We start from the raw sequence: 21,163 nt of genomic DNA on the forward strand, positions 1-21,163 counted from the left end.
TACAGATTTCCAACCAAGGTAGTAAACTTTCTCTTACCTACACTATCAGATTCCTTTCTTGCCTTAACATCACTAATGGGAATAAACCTTCACCCCTGCCCCCACCCAACAAACCTCCAAAACTCATGAGAATATAACTCGTGGTTTGTGTGACCTGTCCTCAGAATTCAACCTTTTAGACATTGCATTGTAAAGCAGATTGATAAGAACAATGTAATGACATTGTTATTGCATTCCTTCTAAGTGGTAATGCCCAGAACTGAACCCAGTTCCTCCTAAAGCTCTGTTCAATAATTACACCTTAAAGGACTTTATTCTTGAAACCCATAAAATCATTAGGCAATGCAGAATTATTAATGAATTTATTCTGTCAGGTGCACATGAAATATTCTTTTGTGAAGTGTGTGCAGTTCTGGAATCCACATTATAAGAGGGAGGTGATGGTACTGGAACAGGTGCAGAGAAGATTTACCAGAATGTTGCCTTGGTTGGAGAGTTTGTTGTGAAGAGAGTTTGGGCAGCCTGGGTTATTTTCGTTAGAGCAGAGGAGGTTGACAGGGGACATAATTGAAATGTATAAAGTTATGAGGCACCAAAATTAGGTGGGTTAGACAGAAATAAATATTTCCCCTTGATAGACCAGGCAGCATGGATTTAAGGTCAGGAGCAGAATGTTTAAAGGAGATGTGAGGAAAAACGTTTTCACGGGGAAGATGGTGGGGATCTGGAACTCAATGCCTGTAAAGATGGTAAAAGCAGAAACCCTCATAATATTTAAGAAGTATTTAGATGCACATTTGTGTTACCAAAGCGTATAAGTGCTGCGGAATGGGATTAGAATACTTAGATGATTGGTTTTGATTGGCATTGAGCCAGTGGGCTGAAGGGCTTTTTCTGAGCTGTACGTTTCTCTGATTCTCTGAATTGCTATGTTTCATTGTAATATGCTGATGTTGTACATGACCACTGCCGTATGAATTTTCTGTGTGTTTATGGATGTGGGCATCACTGGCTGGGCCAGCCTTTATTGCCATTCCTAAGTCCCCTTGAGAAGATGGTGATGATTGCCTTCTTGAACCACTGCAGTCCGTATGTGTTTGGGATACCCACAGTACTATTAGGATGGTAGTTCCAGGATTTTGTTCTCCGTGCCACTGAAGGAACAGCACTATATTTCAAGTCAGGATGGTGAGTGATTTGGAGGGAAACTTGCAGATTCCTGGGATGGCAGGACTGGAGTATGAGGAGAGATTGAGATGGTTATGATTGTATTCACCGGACTTTGGAAGAATGAGGGGTGATCTCATAAAACCTATAAATATCTAACAGGACGAGACAGGTTAGACTCAGGAAAGATGTTCCAGATGTGGTGGGGTGAGTCATAGTTTAATGATAACGGGCAAACCTTTTAGGAGTGAGGTGAGGAGGAAATTCTTCACCAAACAAAACGATGAGGCCAGAGCATTGTGTTTTTGAGAAGGTGATAGATACCGTTCTTGTAGCTGAAGGGATACAGGAGGGAGTGCAGGACGAGGGTACTGACCTCCTGATGAATGGTGGAATGGGCTTGAGGGGTTGAATATTCTGCATTAGCTCCTATTTTATATGTTTCTACACTTGTGTTCTTGTCTATTTGCTGTCCTTGTCCTTTTCGATGCTAACAGTCATGGGTTTGGAAGGTGCTGGCTTGGTAAGCTACTGCACTGAATCTTCCAGATGCTGCACACTACTGCTACAGTACATCGGTGGTGATGGATGTTACCAAACAAGGGGCTGCTGTGTCATACAAGTTCATTCAGCTCTATGTCCCATGCAAGCCTCCTTCCACCCTTATCTGGATAACAAATATGTAATTCTGCAGCATACATACACTGTACATTGACCGATAAACAGTGACCCAAGAACATCAAAAACATGCACTTCACACATATGACCTTTAATATTATTAAGTAGCCCAAGACCCTTGGGTCAGAACTATCAAAAATAACAAAGTTTAGCAGCTGAAGATAGTGCTGCCAGTGGTGGAGTTGCTAAAATCAGGGTAATTCGAAGCCAGATTTTGTTTAGATTTCAGGGAGTTATGGGTTAGTGCAAAGATGGGAGGAGTGAGGCCATGGAGGGATGAGATTTTTAAAGTTGGTATATTAATTTAGAGCCAGAGTAAATCAGAGTTCAAGGGTACTGAGTCAAGAAGTCTTTGCGGCAGTAACAACATGAACAGCAGAATTTTGAATGATCTCTGGTTTAGGAAGGGTAAAATGCAGCCCATTAGCTGGGCAGTGGCAGTCAGGCAGGGTTACTGAGGTGGAAATGGTCTGGTCTTGTTGACGGTATGGTTATGTGGCTCGAAACTCACTTCAGAGTTAAGTACGACATTAAACATTTCCTCAGAAAGGTTCAGCCTTCGACTTTTGTCCAGGAGAAGAATGGAATTGAGAGCAAGGGAAACCAGAGTTTGTGCCAGAGTCCGAAGGTGAGGTCTCCCAGATACTTAATTGGAGGAAATTTCTCATCATCGTGCATGGCCGATAGACAATTTTACAGTTTGGAGACAGTGGAGGGGGCAACAGAGATGGTATTGAGATGGAGCTCACTTTCATCAGCATATACTTGGAAGTTGGTGTGTTTTCAAATTTTATCACCAAAGGGCAGCATGTAGATGAGAAACATGAAAGGACCAGGGATTGATATTGTGGAGACACCAGTTGTAATGGTGTGGGAACGGGAAGAGAAGTCGTTACAGGTGATTCTCCAGCTACAATTGATGCATAAGAATGGAATGAGGTGAGTCCAGTCCAGTCACACTGAAGGATCAGTTTTCACCTAATGACTACTCCCCCAAATGTGGAGGTTAAGTGTGAATGAATTTGAGAAAGACCATTGATACAGGTCTATAACACAATGGTTGCATTCTTGTGCGACCCTGCATTATAGAAAAATCGCGCCTTAGAAAGAGTGCTTAAAGTGTTGGTGATGTAATCGGGTTACAGCCAGCACAGTTTTTAAAAGTTTGAGTTTTAGAAACAGTGTCCCCAGTTTGTCAATGGGCGGCACGGTGGCACAGTGGTTAGCACTGCTGCCTCACAGCGCCAGAGACCTGGGTTCAATTCCCGCCTCAGGCGACTCTCTGTGTGAAGTTTGCACATTCTCCCCGTGTCTGTGTGGGTTTCCTCCGGGTTCTCCGGTTTCCTCCCACACTCCAAAGATGTGCAGGTCAGGTGAATTGGCCATGCTAAATTGCCCATAGTGTTAGGTAAGGGGTAGATGTAGGGGTATGGGTGGGTTGCGCTTCGGCAGGGCGGTGTGGACTTGTTGGGCCGAAGGGCCTGTTTCCACACTGTAAGTAACCTAAAAAAAACCTAATCTAATTACAGCAAACTCGTGATAACGAAACATGTGTTATAGCAGAACGCCCTTTACCTTCTATGGTTAATTTGGCAGCCACACAGCATCACGATCCATGCTATGTTGGTGGACCTAGGGCTATTATTCTGCCAGCAATCAGTAGCTCAGGTTGCAGAGAAGAGGGATGTTCAAGGGTTAAGGGAGTATTGGAATAATTCTGTGATTCTGTAATGATGGAGGGAAAGCTTTGGAAGTGTTAGAAGGAACTTTACTGTCAGAGTGACTAGAACAGGTTCTGGTTGTCATGAAGATGGCCTTACATTGCAGACGGTTACTTCGATGAGGAGGTGAAGTGTAACCTGTGCTACTGTGAATCCTGCCACAAATTGCGTGGAGACGAAGCCTACTACAAGCGGGGCGACCCACCAAAGGACTACGCCCTCCCATTCGGATGGTGCAGGTTCGCACTCAGGTAAATGGTCATGGGGCAAGTGTCATGATGCTGGTTGATCTGAACACACTTGGTGGCAGCACGTCTGGGACTTGGGAGTTTTAAGAAGGCCCATAGGCTGTCCAAGGGCTGGAGTAACCTTGTGGGATTTAATCAACCAAGTGGGAAGCTGTGCTGTCCATCCATGTACCCACATGGATATCAAGTTAGGATTGGGTGTAATGCATGGTGGGGTGGGAATGGATGGATCACTGGCTCAGTCAGTCACTGTATGTGCCTGTCCCACCTCTGAGTGGTGACCTTTGGTTGCTGTTAACACTTCAGGCTTTTGGCCATAGCTCGTGTATTTTGGGAACATCTAAACAAGTTGGTGTACAAACACAAGGACTTTGCTTTTGAAAGTTTTCCTTTCTTTTATACATTGCATGAACTGTGCTGACTGTTGCATCCTACAGGCTGAATCCACGCTGCGAAGTTGCTAATGTCTACAAGAAGTGGCACACAGCGTATCATGGAACATGTGTGGGCTCCCTGCGACGAACCTTGGACCATGGGGAGCTGGTATCTGGTATGTGAGCAGGCAAAATCTCTGGGTTGTCAGGCTGGGGATGAGGGAAGGAAGGAAATCATTTCATGTTTAACACATTGGAACCACCACTCTCCCCATCCTTCACATGCAGAAAGGTTTGTCCTGTTGTATCCTTATACCATTTCATCTTGTGAAGGTCCTGGTATCTTGTGAGTAACCTGTTCACTTTTGGAATGTTTGTTTGAACTTAGCTTGTTGCTTCTTTTCTTCCCCACCCCCACACTGAAAATGTTCCCCTGCCACCACCAGTCCATTGCTGGCTGTGCATCCCAACTGTCCCCACATTGTTGCAACCCTGGTTCTATCTGGTGGGAGTGCTCTGTCATGATAGGATGTGTCTCACTCGATACCAATTAAAATCCTGAGCTCCAGTCTCCACTGGCTGAGAGTTCAAAGGTTAGAATGAAAGCAAAGCTTCCTTGACACACTCTGGTGAGCACTTCCCAGACTGAGTACAGACAGCTGCTAAGGCAATTAAGGAGCAGTTGAGTCAAAACAGGTCAAAGATAATACAGTGATGTGTCAGTGGACAAATTATGATGTAATGATTGCTTTCATCTTCAAATTAATTTCATTCCTTCAGGGTATATAGGCATCAGTCCAAAGAATCAAGTCTTTAATGAGACACTACGCTGCTTAGTTCCCATGTGTTCAAGGATCCTTCATGTGTTTGTATTCAATCTGAGAACTCTCACTTCACAATCCAACATGAGAACAATGCAGTGGTTTGTTCACAGCTCTCACACTAATTCAACTTTGATTATTGTATTGATCTCAGTCGATCAAAGATGTATAAAGCTGACATCAGAATAGTGGCATGTAGGCAGAAAGATTGTCTCAACTTTTCCTATTCATTTGTGGTTATATGGCTCATTATATTTTGTTTTATTTTTATGATCACAGTTATCAGGTGAACATCTCCCACACAGGTCAGCCTTCTGAGCTGTGGAGGTATCCTTGCCCTAGACCGATTTCAAAGTTCACCTCGTTGCATTAATTCATTCTGTGCTGAAGCCAGAAACGGCTCAGGACATTGAGGTGTCCTTTTCAGCACAAATGGCAGGTAAAGTTTGGTACGCCAAACCGCAACCCAGGAAGAGAGAGTTGTACTGTTTGTAATAGTCTTCCTTCAAAACAATGTGAAGTTGTGAAATGTTTGCAGACTCAACAGCACTCTTTGACAGGGTGGAATATTGATGTTTTTGTATTGTTGCACTCTTACCTCGGAAAATAGGGAGAAGCAGTGTCAGGCTTTGCAGGTTGGTTGTCTCTCTAACAGAATGTGATCTAAAGGATCCCTTCACAGGCGAATGTTATGATCCTGGCTAATGTCATGATTGCACAAGTCAGGTTTGAAAGCTGACGGGGTAGATCACATTTTATTTTGTCTTGGTTTTATTGAGGAAGTCCATACTGAAACAATCGTGCAATGTTGCAGATTTGACTTTAACAATGAAACTGAAGTTTATTAAGCAAAAAACATGAAGATAAAATCAAATAAACTAAACTATTTACATCATGTTATTTAATGATTTTGGAATCCATAGTAGAAGTATAGTTCCATTTATCTCAGGACAATCCTTCACAGATCTCCAAAATGTCCCTGGACTGTATGAAAACCACCTTCATACAGGACTCACTGTATGTAAGATCTTTTTCTAACATCTCAATGGGTCTAGATTCACTCTGACTTCAAGTCCAAGTATGGAAAATCTTTTCCTGGAGCTTTTGTACATTGGAGGTAAAATGCTCTCAGCTTTAAATAACCTATTCATAGAGTCATAGAGATGTACAGCATGGAAACAGACCCTTCGGTCCAACCTGTCCATGCCGACCAGATATCCCAACCCAATCTAGTCCCACCTGCCAGCACCTGGCCCATATCCCTCCAAACCCTTCCTATTCATAGACCCATCCAAATGCCTCTTAAATGTTGTAATTGTACCAGCCTCCACCACTTCCTCTGGCAGCTCATTCCTTACTCTGTGTGAAAAAGTTTCCTCATAGGTCTCTTTTATATCTTTCCCCTCTCACCTTAAACCTATGCCCTCTAGCTCTGGACTCCCTACCCCAGGGAAAAGACTTTGCCTATTTACCCTATCCATGCCCCTCATAATTTTGTAAACCTCTATAAAGTCAGCTATTCATTGTGTTATCCAAACACTTCTGATCTGGGACTGTCATGAAGCTTCTTAATTTAAAGTAATCTAGTTTCTCATCTTCTCCACTTCTCCGGAATGCTGCTTTACGTTTCCATCTTCGTCCAAGACTTCTGCAGAACTGTCCCAAACTGAACCAAAACAACATTTTTTCCACCGCCACAGAATTGTCCAGCTGAAATCTTGATGCGCAGTTATTTAACTTATAAACCCACCTAATGTAAACTCAGCCTAAAGCCTATCTTTCAAAATGATATTACTACTGCAATGGGGTTCCTGTGGATTGGAAAGTTTTAAATGTAACCCTGCAGAAAAGCATGAGGGAAATCGGAACGGCAGACCTATTAACCCAACATCATTAGCAGGGAAAATACGAGAATATATTCTGAAGGATGTGATCATTGGATATTTAGAAGCTAATTGTCTGATTGGGTCAAATCGCCTTGATTGTTGAAAAAGACATCATGTTTGACAAACCTCTGTGTTTTGAAGATGTGACTAGCAGAGTCAATGAAGAGAAATGTTACGGACCAGACCAAACCCCCTCCGGTTAAGATGATAGACTAGACCCTAATGCTTTCTTATTTTAAAGGCAAGTGTCAGGTGTTGCATTCCGGATGCAATTTGATTGGTCAAACTATGAGTCTTGAAGCAAAACACACTTTATTCATACACTGTAGTTAAAATACAACAATTCCAATGTAGTAACATCCCATAAATATACCCTTGGCAAAGACAAATTCAGTGAAATGGATTGTTTCACATGCAATTCTAGCTGCAGGAAGAGAACCCCCAGCTTTTAGCTGTAACAGAGGATGGAAAAACAGCTTCCACAAAACCCCAGCAGCTGCTACTCAAAGTATAGAGAGATTAGTAAGCAAAATTGAAGCTGAAGATATCAGAGCTAAGGTATTGATGGGGATAGAGAATTGTTTCACAGACAGGAAGCAGAGAGTTGGAATAAACTGGTCCTTTTCAGAGTGATAGTCAGTGATGAGCAGGATTCAGCGCTGGGACCCCAGCTGTTCACAATGTATGTTAACAATTTGAACAAAGGAATTGATTGTCATATCTCCACATTGGCAGAAGACACTAAGCTGGTGGCAGTGTGTGCTACAAAGAGGATGCTGGGGGCTTACAGGGTGACTTAGACAGGCAGGCTGAGTGGGCAAATACTTGGCAAATGTAAATGTGAGGTAAAAATTTTAAGTTCCTGATGAAGGGCTTTTGCCCGAAACGTCAATTTCGAAGCTCCTTGGATGCTGCCTGAACTGCTGTGCTCTTCCAGCACCACTAATCCACAAAATGTAAATGTGAGGTTATCCACTTTTTGGTGGCATAAGCAGGAAAGCAGATTATGATCTGAATGGTAAGAGCTTAGGGAAGGATGAGGTGCGACAGGACCTACGTGTCATGATGGAACAGTCACTGAAAGTTGGCATGCAGCTGCAGCAGGCAGTGAGGAAAGCTAATGGCGTGGTGGCCTTCAAGGACAGGGGATTTGAGTATAGGAGCAAGTATGTCTTGCTGCTGCTGTACAGGGCCTTGGTGAGGCTACATCTTGAGAATTATGTGCAATTTTGGTCTCTAAGTCTGAGGAAGGACACTCTTGCGAGTAAGGGAGTCCAGCGAAGGTTCACTCGACTGATTCTGCGATGGCAGCACTGACATATGAAGAAAGACTGGAGCGACTGGGTTTGGACTCACTGGAATTTAGAAGAATTGAGAATGGAGCTCTTAGAAACATAAACTTCTGATGTGACTAGACAGGCTAGATGTGTTGGGTAACTCCAGAACTGGCAGTCACAGTCTAAGAATAAAGGGCAAGCCATTCAGGACTGAGATGAGGAATTTCATCACCTGGGGAATCCTCTACCACAGAAAGCTGTTGGGGCCAGTTGGTTGGATATATTCAAGAGGAAACTGGATGTGGCCCTTAAGACTAAAGGGATCAAGGGATATGGAGAGAAAGCGGAAGTGGGATACTGAAATTGTATGATCAGCCATGATCATACTCCCGAGCTGAAAATGTGTTGCTGGAAAAGTGCAGCAGGTCAGGCAGCATCCAAGGAACAGGAGAATCGACGTTTCGGGCATCAGCCCTTCTTCAGGAACGAAACGTCGATTCTCCTGCTCCTTGGATGCTGCCTGACCTGCTGCGCTTTTCCAGCAACACATTTTCAGCTCTGATCTCCAGCATCTGCAGTCCTCACTTTCTCCTCCATGATCATACTCCACCTATTTTCTGTGTAAAACTAAAAATCCAAGTTCTGTGGGAACTTCATCCCACCCAGTGGTACCAGTGGGGTATCTCAAGGATCAGTGCTGAATCCCAGCTTTTCACAATCTGTATGAATGATTTGGATGTGGAGCTACTTGTAATATTTCCTGATGATACAAAGGTCAGGCAGTGAGAGTTGTGTGAAGAGAATGCAAAAAGACTTCAAGGGGGTTTAAACATAGAACATTACAGCGCAGTATAGGCCCTTCGGCTCTCGATGCTGCGCCGCCCTGTGGAACCAATCTGAAGTCTATCTAACCAGCACTATGCCATTTTCATCCATCTGTTTATCCAATGACCATTTAAATACACTTAAAATTGGCAAGTTCATTCAAGTTGCAGGCAGTGCATTCCATGCCCCTACTCTCTGAGTAAAGAAACTACCTCTGACATCTGTCCTATATCTATCACCCCTCAATTTAAAGCTATGTCCCCTCATGCTAGCCATTGCCATCCGAGGAAAAGGCCCTCACTGTCCACCCTATCTAACCCTCTGATTATCTTATATGTCTCAATTAAGTCGCCTCTCAACCACCTCCTCTCTAACGAAAACAGTCTCAAGTCCCTCAGCCTTTCCTCATAAGACCTTCTCTCTATACCTGGTAACATCCTGTTAAATCTCCTCTGAACCCTCTCCAAAGCTTCCACATCCTTCCTGTAATTTGGTAACAAGAATTGTATGCAATACTCCAAGTGCGGCCGCATCAGAGTTTTATACAGCTGCAGCATGACCTCGTGGCTCTGAAACTGAATCCCTCTGCTAATAAAAGCTACCACACTGTATAACTTTTAACAACCGTATCAACCTAGGTGGCAACTTTCATGGACACAGAGATCTCTCTGCTCATCTACACTGCCAAGAATCTTACCATCAGCCCAGTACTCTTGATTCCAAAGCAAACCACCTCACACTTTACCTCATTAAATTGCATTTGCCAGTTCTCAGCCCAACTCTGCAGCTAATCTATGTCCCTCTGTAATCTGCAACATCCTTCAGCACTATTCACCACTCTGCCAACCTTCGTGTCATCCGCAAATTTATTAACCCATCCTTCTACGCCCTCACCAAGATTATTTGTAAAAATGACAAATAGCAGTTGTCCCAGAACTTGTACCCCACTAGTAACTGAACTCCAGGATGAACATTTCCCATCAACCACCATCCTCTGTCATCTTTCAGCTAGCCATTTTTTGATCGAAACCGCTAAATCACCTTCAATTCCGTGCCTCTGTATTTTGTGCAATAGCCTACCATGGGGAGCTTTATCAAAGACTTTACTGAAATCCATATACACCACATCAACTGCTTTACCCTCATTCACCTATTTGGTCACCTTCTCAAAGAACTCGATTAGGTTTATGTGGCATGACCTACCGTTCACAAAACTGTATTGACCATCCCTAATCAACTTGTTCCTTTCCAGATGATTATAAATCCTATCTCTTATCACCTTTTCCAACATTTTACCCACCACTGAAGTAAGGATCACTGGTCCATAATTATAAGGGACCAGTTGGTCCCTTGTTCAAGAAGGGATTCTTGAACAAGGGGCCAACGTTTGCTATCTTCCAGTCTTCTGGCACTATTCCTGTAGACAATGACAACATAAAGATCAAAGCCAAAGGTTCTGCAACCTCCTCCCTGGCTTCCCAGAGAATCCTAGGGTAAATCCCATCTGACCCAGGGGAATTATCTATTTTCACACTTTCCTGAATTGCTAACACCACCTCCTTGTGAACCTCAAACATGTTTAGTCTAATAACCTGTATCATGACAGACAATATAGTATGGAGAAATGAGATGTTATCCACTTTGGTAGGAGGAACATAACTGCAGGTTATTTATTAAATGAGAAGCGATTGATAACTGTTAATGTGTAAAGATTACTTTACTGAAAGTTCACAGGCTGGTGTAGCAAGCAATTCGGAAGGAAAAGCACATGTTCACCTTTATTACAAGAGTATTTGAGTACAGGAGCAGTCAATTGTGTGGAACACTGGGAAGACTGCACATAATATATCGTGTGCAGCTGTGGTCTCCTTGCTTAAGGAAAGATGTTCCTGTCACAGAGCAAGTACAGTGGAGGTTCACTAGACTGATTCCTGGTTTGTACTGTGAGGAAAGATTGAGGAATTTGGGCCTGTATTCTCTGGAGTTTAGAAGAATGAGAAGCAATCTCATGGAAACCTCAAAACACTTTAAGGGATAGATGTGATGCAGAAAGAATGTTTCCCCTGGCTGTGCAGTCAAGAGCCGAGGTACGTGTCTCAGAATGCAAGGCAAGCCTGCTTTGAGGAGGAATTTTGTCACTTAGAAGGTGGTGAATCGTTAAAATTCTTTACCTAAGAGGGATATGGAAATCCAATTGTTGAGAAGTTCAAAACAGAAATTGATAGATTTCTAGTTATTGATGATATCAAGGGGATAAGGGTTTGAGGCATATGTTCAACCATGATCTAGCATGGTGGAACAGACTCAAGGAGCTGAATGGCCTCCTGCTGCTATGTTCTGTGTGGGTGTGAGCTTTATATTCTGAGTAAATTAAGTTCCTAACTCTTGTGATTATTACAATATTGGCAGCCCCTATTTCTGCAAGAGCAAACTTTCTGTCTATATCCACTCGATCAAAACCTTTCGTTACTGTAAAGACCTTTTATAAAGTCACCCCTCGGCCTTCCTGCTTCAAGGGAAAAAAAATCCAGCCAAACTTTTGCAAGTTGGAAATCCACTTATTTCAAGCCAAAGTTACCTCTACTCTTAAACTGAAAGTTAAGCTTCCTCGACACTGTTCCCATCAAACACTCCCAGGGCAGGGATAGCATGGGGTTAGCTACAGAGTAAAACTCTCTCTACTCCTTTTAACTGAAAGTAAAGCTCCCACTGAGCCAACCCCGTCTAAAAACCCCAAGACAGTTAGCACTAAGTCGAGATTGTGGTGCTGGCAGCATCGAGGAGCAGGAAAGTCAATGTTTTGGCCATAAGCCCTTCATCACAGCACTGCGTTAGATAAAGAGTGAAGTTGCCTTTGCACTGTTCCCATCAAGCACTCCCAGGACAGGTGCAGCACGGGTTTAGAAGAAACCAATGTCTGAGCTGTGGAAGCAGCCGCTTTCTGCAATCCAGAGTTACGTAACCGTGCATTTTTGTTTTCTGAGAAAAACCATTAAAGTCTTTACATTGTCCTCTAATTTCTTCTCCTTCTCTCTGCCTCTGCCCTTTACCACCTTGCCTCTGTGCTGTCACTCTTCTTCTCAACCTGACCTCCTCCACATTAAAGCAGGGAGCTCCTCGATCTTCTGTACCAGTGAGACTAAAGTTGAGCTCCAGAATGGATATAACGATCCCGAGGAGAACAGTATTCAGGAGAAAGACGTTGTGAAAGTCAGCCTGTCTCCAACAATGCGATATGTCGGTCTTGACCGGTTCTGTCCTAAAATACGGTAAGTACTGAGCAAACCCAGATACATGGTCAAGTTAAGTGGCAGTGGCAGTTCCTTCAGTGGCAGGCAACAGTGAAGGGCACAAAATAATTTTGCTTGTCGGCCAGAGCCCATGTTCAGTGGGAGGATGGTTTGATACTTGTTTAACAGAAATTGGGGTGAATGGGTGTTCAAATCCCACCGATGCACATTATCAAATTTAAATTTATAAATCTTAATTTGGCACAAGAACAAAACCGTTACGTCAAGGGCTTGTTGCCAATAAACTGTTGCTGTTCAGGAAATGGAAGCTACCAACTTCCTTGGTTTTGTCTCCATGACTGTCCAGTGTACCTTTACCTACTCAGCTCTCCACATCATTGTACTAAAGCACAGTGGCAATCTGTAATGCTAGGGGTGGGTAATGGTGCAGCCACACCCCTAGACAAAGTCAGAAGGATGACTTGGAAGTGTACGCCAGTTTTTAAACATCTTGTCACAGGAGATTATTAGGCCAACTTTTGTTTCAGCTCTACCAGAAGATAGTGGTGGTGGATCCCTCTCTGAGCTGCTGCAGTCACTGTGGCTATAGTTAGGGTGGGGGTTTCAGGACTTTGACCCAGTGACAGTGAGGAAACAGTGATATAGTTCCTAGTCAGGATGGCATGTGGTTTTATGTGCAAGTTGAATTTGGTGGTGTCCTTGTCCTCCTAGATGGTAAAGGTTCTGCGTTTGTAAGATGCTACTGAAGGAGCTATGGTGAAGTGCATCTTGCAGGTGGTACCCACTGCTGGTACTGAATATCTGTGCTAAGGGAAATGAACGTTTATGGATGTGGTGCCAGTCAAGTGGGCTACTTTGGACTGGATGGTGTTGAGCTTCTTGAGTGTTCTTGGGGCTGCAGTCATCCAGGCAAGTGGGGAGTATTCCAGCATACTCCTGATTTGTGCCTTGTAGGTTGTGGGTTTGGAATCCCTCACTGCAGAATTCTGATCGGCTCTTGCAGTCGCATTACTTACACAGAACAGGAGCAGACCCTTCAGCCTACCATATATGTACCAACAATTATGCCGTTCTAAATTAATCCCATCCACCTGCCCGTGGTCTATATCCCTCTATTCCCTGTCTGTTCATGTGTCCATCTAAACGCTTCTTAAACTTTGCTATTTTATCTGCTTCTACCACTTCCTCAGGCAGCTTGTTTTAGGCACCTACTAAACTGTGTTTTTAAAAAAAACTTTCTTCACACAATTCCTTTAAACTTTCTCCCCTCACCTTAATTTGATAGTATTTGATATTTCCACCCTAGAGGAAAATAGATTTAAATGATCGCCCTCTCTTAATTTATATACTTCTCTCAGGCTGTCCCTCAGCCTCCGGCATTCTAACAAAAGCAATCCAAGTCTGTCCAACCTGTCCTTTTCACTAATGTACTCCAATCCAGGCAACGTTCTGGTAAACCTCTTCTGCACCCTCTTGAAAGCCGCCTCCTTATGTTGTGGCAACCAGAATTGCACACAGTTATATGGTTAGTCCAGTTCAGTTTCTTGTCAATGGTTATCTCCTCAGAATGTTGATAGTGGGCAATTTAGTGATGGTAATGCCATTAAATGTCTTGGAGAGATGGTTAAATTCTCTCTTGTTAGCAATGGTCCTTGCCTGGCATGCTTATTACTTGCTATTTGGCAGCCCAAACTAGGGCTAGTTGCATATGAATGTGGATTGCTTCAGCATCTGCTGAACATTGTGCATTCATCAGTGGTATGTGCTCGGTATGACTCCAGCTATCAGGGAGGTGTTGCCCTGATTCTCATTGACTCCAGTTTTATAATGATTCTTTGATACTGCACTCATCAAAGGCTGCCTCGATGTCATATTGAGTTCAACTGTTTTGTCTGTGTTTGGACCGAGCTCATGATTGATTCCATCAAGTACTACTTTACCACTACATTCAATGCCGTAACTGTTCCTTGCTCCCTGGCATCAATCTTCATGAAGCAGTTTTGGTCCCCAACACAATATCTCAGGATATCCTGTTGACTACACCCAGAGACTGAATAGCTAGACCTGAGTCCAAATCTCCACACCCCCCCAACTTTACTTTTCAATGTTTGGTCCAAAGCTAAATTTCAATGTATTTTCTCATGGCTCTTGATTTGTTCATCACTTCCAACCAAACCTTGCTGTTTATTAGTTTTGATTAGATTCCCCACAGTGTGGAAACAAGCCATTTTGGCCCAACAAGTCCACACCAACCCTCAGAGTCACTCACCTAGATCATTTCCTCTGACTAATGAACCTAACACTGTGGGCAATTTAGCGTGGCCAGTTCACATGACCTACACATCTTTGGACTGTGGGAGGAAACCCACGCAGACACGGGGAGAATGTGCAAAGTCCACATAGACAGTCACCCAAGGCTGGAGTCGAACCTGGGTCCTGGTGCTGTGAAGCTAGCCACTGTGCCACCCATACACTCTGTGTGTCACAAGTGCAGAAGATAATTTGCAAGATAGATTTGCACTAATGTAGCCCATCTCGCCCATTTCCAACATTACCAAGAACTTCAGAGTCAATGGAGTACCTTTTTGAAGTTGGTCGCTACTGCAGGAAATGTAATAGCCAATTTTCAGACAGCAAGATCCCTAAAACAACAATCTGGTGGCAGGTCAGATCATTGTTAAAGGAGTTGATGGACCAACACAAAAGAGTACCTCCAGCTGTCGGATTCATTTCTGCACAGTCTCTTCCATTTGCCTGAAATTGCAGGTTGCGGCCTCGATTTGACATCTCATCCTGAAAGACAACTTCTGACAGTGCAATCCTCTCTTAGTAATGAACTTCCGAAACAGCTCCCTTGGTACTGATCCTCTGACAGAGTGGCACGCTTTTATTGTTGACTCGCTAAGAGTGCAGCACTCCCTCAGTACTGACCCTTTGACAGGGTGTGCCCCTTCATGTACCAGCAGAGTGAATGTCAGCCAGCGTTATGTGTTCATAACATGTGGGCTTAAACCCGCTACCATTTGACACTATCTACTACATTTCCTGAATAAATATCCAGGAAGTTGAGCCTTGCTGCTCGTGCTATTACCTGAGGCTCTGTATTGAGTGCTCCTGCCTACCTTTACCCTCGATGTGTACTACACTGGAGCAGTTAAGATTAGCTCCTGCTACTGATCTGCTCACCTGTCTGCCTTATAAAGACAAGCAAACATATCAAAACTTGAATAATCATGGGGTAGTTAGATCCCAAGCACTCAGTTCTGGGAAGCACATTTTAGGACTGTCAAGATCTGAGAGAAGGGAGATTTACTGGATTCATTCCAGAAATGAGGGACTTTGGTTATTGTGAGATCAGTGAAGTTTGATTTATCTTCAGTGCAGAGAAAATATTGAGAGATTCAACTGAGGTGCTTAAAATCTTGAAGTGCTTCGATAGAATAAAGAGCTGTTTCTCGTGACAGGGCTGTTGGTCACCAGGAGGGCATAGAGTTAGTCATTTGGCAAAGACCCAGAGGAAGAGATGAGAAGACTTTAATTCAGTGATCTAAAGTGTGCTGCCTAAAAGGCCGGGTGGAAGCAGATTCTTTCGAACTTTCGCAAGAGGAATTAGATAGATATTTGAAAAAGGAGTGTTGTTGATAAAAGCAGCACAGTTTGATGAGGGTTTTCATTTTGCATGCTTCAGGGCTAAAACACCAATTCAAGGGACAAACTAACATTTGTATGGCATGAAAGGAGATTGCGGGTTGTGTCTGATTGGTCGAGGTGGTTCTTGTATTGAAAAGGTGGCATTTGCTGGATTGTGGGGATTGGAACACATCTGAAAGGTCTTCCAAAGAACTGGCACAAATTTATGTTTTCTCTGTGCTAAGCGATGTTAAATAATTCGTGTCTTTTATTCTGGCTAATTGCGCTAATTCACTCCTTAGGTTCAAGGACCTGAAATCCCAACGACATCACCATGCTCAAGTGGCCTTCCAAGTGTGCGTGCGGCCAGGGTCGTATAAGGTGGGGCCACAGTCCGTGGGAGCCAGCGAGTCGATTGATCCCAGGTTCAGCAACAATGAAATCGAGTGGATCACCAAGGAGAGGGCCTCAACGGTCCTTTACGGCTTGTTAATCCGTGTGGAATGAAGGATTTCCCATCCAATCCGCCAGCCCCTCTGAAACTCGGGTGGGGAAGAGAGAGAGAGAGACTGCGAGCATGGAGCAAGCCCAAGGGGAACAGTGGGGGTGGGGGGATGATCCCACTTTGGTGCTACAGTAACAGCGATGTATTGGGTGGGTTCGGGGTGGTAAGAGAGCACAGAGTTGGGACACATTTGCACAGTTTTACACAACTTGCTGTCACACCAGTGGAATACTGCACTATTGACTCTTGTGTTCAAAAGAGAGGAAAAAAAAACCACAAAAAAAAACCTCAAACTAAAATGTTCAGTTGAGTTTAATCTTGCATTTTGGGGAGGGGAATGTTTTTGTTAGTGATGGGTGTGAGCCCTATTTCCACTGAGGTGAACAGTTTTATAGATTTTTCTTTGTTTTCAAAAGAAGTTTTCTTTTAAATCCTTGGACAGTAGAAACGTGAGAACCGGGCTGCACACAGCCAGAAGCCTGATTCATAACTAGAATATAGAGCATCTGACACTGGATATTTCCTCTCCTTGGGGGTTGAGATTGGAAAGACGGGGGTGGGGGGCAGGGGGCACAGAAAGGTGAAAGTGCCCCCATCAGATGGGCGTGTGTGCAAATGCTGTAGGGATGTTTTAAGGCAGCGAGACCTTCTTCTGAAATCCTGTGCACGTGATTGCATGTCAATTGTGGCGATATTTACAGACTTGTGTAGTGTGTGAACTGCTGGGGCAGGGGAGGACAGGCATGGCTGTGTGTTTGTCAGTCAGCGGGCTGGGAAGGGGTAAAGGTTATTTAGATCTTCTAGATCTGTCCAATCTCAGGATGAAAGAGAAAAGCAGCATGAGGGCAAAGGTTGGCCTCTCTCAGTTGGCCCAGTGACTGCCCCAAGCAATTGCCTAAGACTCTAGCGTGATGCAGCTCAAACTTGCCTTCACCCTCTGAGCCACAGCCTCTGCACTGCGGACTGGCATTGTGACCACTGTTGGGTTTTTTTGTATAAAATGGACTCCACTGCTAATCATAGAATCTCTTCAGTGCAGAAGCAGGCTATTCAGCCCATAGAGTCCACACTGACCCTCTGAAGACCCAGCCCCCTACTCTGTCCCTGTACCTCTGCATTTCCCATTGCTTACCTACCTAGCCTGCACATCCCTGGACACGATGGGCAATTTAGCATGGCCAGTCCATTTAACCTACACACCTTTGGACTGTCTATTGGCTGCTTGTTATGACCTCTCTGCCATTTCATCTTTAATGTAAGGCTGCCATTTAATATCCAGTGGGAATGGAAGGGAATACAATCTGATTGAATGGCTAGCAGCAACTGGGAATAGACTGCAGCTGAAGAAGCAGGGATAAACTGCGAAGGTCCTATTGCTGCACTGTGAACTGGTGGAGGCTACAGCTAACTGAGAGCATCGCCTGGATTTGTTTGACAGCTTTGTGTATTTTGCACTGGAAGGTGTTTTATTTTGCCAACACAGACCTTGTTGCAAACAAAGCAGACTGCTTTAAAATGTTAACCGAAAATGCACGTGCATATGTTGTAACTTGTTCATGTGACACACAGGAGGCTGGGACAGAAAAGGGATTGGCAGTGAGGTTGGAGTCACTCCTGGACTGTGTGTACCCCTCACCCTGTTCAGACATACTCCAGACAATCACTTATGCTGCTTTGTTTAACCCTCCACTATCTAATGTCAGACGAAATGCAAAGTCACACCGATCATATCCCACCTCAAGGCAGGTGGCTGATTTATCCTTTCAAGGTCAATTTGTCGAGAATTTTGTGTAATGAATAATGCTGACTGGAAGCATTTTTCAGAGTGAGTGTGGCAGTTTTAATAGAGATGGTAAGTGTCTATTGGTGTTTAAACGAAAGTAGTATAACCCTGTCAGAAGAATGTTAGATTTGCAGTCTGGAAACTTTTTAATATTTATGACAGATTCTTTTTCCCTTGCCTCCTTTTCCTTCATCCAACTTGCCCTTCCCTGGCAAGGTGTGTTACAAACCAGAAGCACACACCTTCCTATTAAAGTCATTTAATCATGTCCCCTTCTTTGGACTGGGGGATGAGAGGAGGAAGCTGTTGCGGGTGGAATACTCCATTGGATGGTAAGACGCTTACCAAATAAAAAACCAAAAGTGCTGAAGAGCCTCAGCAGGTCTGACAGCATCTGTGGAGAAAGGCAGCGAGTTCACTTTTCAAGTTGAGTTTAACTTCAGAAGAGTTGTCATTACGGAATCGAGAACTCTTTCTCCACAGATATTGCCGGATTGCCCAATTTTCTCCAACAATTTTTCAGAATTCCAGTATCCTCAGTACTTTAATTTTTATCATAGTGGGTATTCCTGTATTTCTCATTACTGATGAGAGTCTGTTTTTAAAAACAAGGGGACAAGTGATTTTCAGTGGACACTCATGTTACGTATTCATAAAAGGTTATCTCAGAAAAAGTGTGGTGCTGTTCAAGGATCTGCTTTTTGAGTGTAAACACTGGAAACCATGTTTGAGACTTGAGAATGGCACAGGGAGTCTCCACTGCATGGAGGGCAGCGGTTCCAGGAGGGCTTCTACCCTCAAATCTCACCATCTTCTGCAACGGAGAAAAGGACATGCTCTTTCCAACATTGTCCACATCCCAAAAAAACTAGACCTAGGATTTCCTCGATCTAGAATACGCAAATGTTTCCAGAAACTTTGCCTCCTCAACTGTTCACAAGTATTTAAACACAGGAGATGAGCATGGACCATTCAGCCCCTTGACATTTCCGTATCCCATTTGATTATTTTCATCTTAGTTCCGATCTGCACCCTTGCTGTAATTTGAGACAAAAACAAGTATTGGTAAAAGGGGTTCAAGGTTTGTGTAAAGATTTGTAGCTCGGGTGTCGTGGTTTTGGGGATGTTTGCCGAGCTGGGAAGTTGATTTGCAGGCGTTTCGTCCCCTGTCTAGGTGACATCTTCAGGGCTTTGGAGCCTCCTGTGAACCACTGCTGGACTGTCTCTTCTGGAATTTATTTGGTTCCGTTTCTGCCGGTTCCAGTTGTTCATTGTAGTGGCCTGTATATTGGGTCAAGGTCAGTGTGCTTGTTGATAGAGTCTGTGGATGAGTGTCATGCTTCTAGGAATTCTCTGGCTGTCCTCTGTTTAGCTTGTCCTATGATCATTGTGTTGTCCTAGTCGAATTTGTAGTACCTGTCATCTGTGTGTATGGCAACTAGGGATAGCTGGTTGTGGCATTTAGTGGCTGGTTGGTGTTCGTAGCTGTGGATTGCTAGCGGTATGCCTGTTTGTCCTATGTAATGTTTTGTGCAGTCTTTACATGGAATCTTGTAAATTACGTTAGTCTTGCACGTTCTTGGAACCGACAGCCAGACTTCTCCGACCACTGGGATTCACGACAGCCCATAAACCGACAGCCACGCGCAGGCAACAATTCACCAGGACAAAAGGTCCGATACCCATCATGTGCAAGCCTAATGTAATTTACACGATTCCATACAAAGACTGCACAAAACATTATATAGGGCAAACAGGCATACAGCTAGCAATCCACAGCTACGAACACCAACCAGCCACTAAATGCCACAGCTGAAAATGTGTTGCTGGAAAAGCGCAGCAGGTCAGGCAGCATCCAAGGAACAGGAGAATCGACGTTTCCCGAAACGTCGATTCTCCTGTTCCTTGGATGCTGAATGAACTGCTGCGCTTTTCCAGCAACATATTTTCAGCTCTGATCTCCAGCATCTGCAGTCCTCACTTTCTCCACTAAATGCCACAACCAGCTATCCCTAGTTGCCATACACACAGATGACAGGTACTACAAATTCAACTAGGACAACACAATGATCATAGGACAAGCTAAACAGAGGACAGCCAGAGAATTCCTAGAAGCATGACACTCATCCACAGACTCTATCAACAAGCACACTGACCTTGACCCAATATACAGGCCACTACAATGAACAACTAGAAACGGAACCAAATAAATTCCAGAAGAGACAGTCCAGCAGCGGTTCACAGGAGGCTCCAAAGTCCTGAAGATGTCACCTAGACAGGGGACGAAACGCCTGCAAATCAACTTCCCAGCTCGGCAAACATCCCCAAAACCACGACATTGGCAAAGGTGTTACCATGGGGGGAATGCAGCAGTTAATGATAATGGACAGTAAAGTGCCAGGTTTTGTATAAAGCCTGGCAGTTATTTATAAATCATAACTATTGCAACAGTGCCTAATTGTCTCAAATCTGTCATTGACTTTGGAAAGGAGGTGCCATATTAAAGAAAGTATTTCTATCAACACCGCCACTTAGCTTAAATGCCACTGTTAGATATCCTTAAGCTTTATTGGAGAGAATACCAGCCCAAGACTATGCAACTTTATTTTTAACTATAACACTTACCATGTTACTCACAACAAGTTGGAACATGACTTGCCAATTTTCTACCTGTAATCATTGTTCTATTCAAGCTTGAACCAATACTGTAACTGTAACGTACTTCTGAAAGGTCATCTTTTCCTTGTAGTTTCTTTTTGGGTTGAAGGGAGAGTACATCTGTTTCAGGGACCAGCCCTCCTTGCATGTGGAGCACTGGGCCCAATGATTGCGGGTCTGACATCAGCTGCTTCATACTGTGCTGACATTTCAATGTGCAGTTTGTAAAGGGAAAAGGGATAAAGTGTTTGGCAGAGAGGATGGTGAAGCATTTAACTTTTGCAATGCAACTCCCTTGGGCTGAAGACTAACATCGCATAGTGTTCATGAATTACTTAT

General features: G+C 43.8%; 1 protein-coding gene across 5 annotated transcripts in view; it reads left to right on the forward strand.

Moving 5' to 3' along the window:
* neurl4 (neuralized E3 ubiquitin protein ligase 4) overlaps window positions 1-19,455 on the forward strand; it is a 133,419-nt gene extending 113,964 nt beyond the window's left edge. For 3 of the 5 annotated variants that reach the window (XM_072591515.1, XM_072591512.1, XM_072591514.1), the window contains 4 exons: window positions 3,673-3,817; window positions 4,252-4,364; window positions 12,104-12,266; window positions 16,181-19,455. In XM_072591515.1, coding sequence (XP_072447616.1) covers window positions 3,673-3,817; window positions 4,252-4,364; window positions 12,104-12,266; window positions 16,181-16,385 — 626 coding nt within the window. In that variant the 3' untranslated portion in view covers window positions 16,386-19,455. The remainder of the gene's footprint in view (window positions 1-3,672; window positions 3,818-4,251; window positions 4,365-12,103; window positions 12,267-16,180) is intronic. The other 2 variants (XM_072591513.1, XM_072591516.1) reach the window with 1 other exon arrangement.
* Window positions 19,456-21,163: the final 1,708 nt, after the last annotated feature.

This window comes from Chiloscyllium punctatum, chromosome 21, assembly GCF_047496795.1.
Source record: "Chiloscyllium punctatum isolate Juve2018m chromosome 21, sChiPun1.3, whole genome shotgun sequence".
In the NCBI taxonomy this organism is placed as follows: Eukaryota; Metazoa; Chordata; class Chondrichthyes; order Orectolobiformes; family Hemiscylliidae; genus Chiloscyllium; species Chiloscyllium punctatum.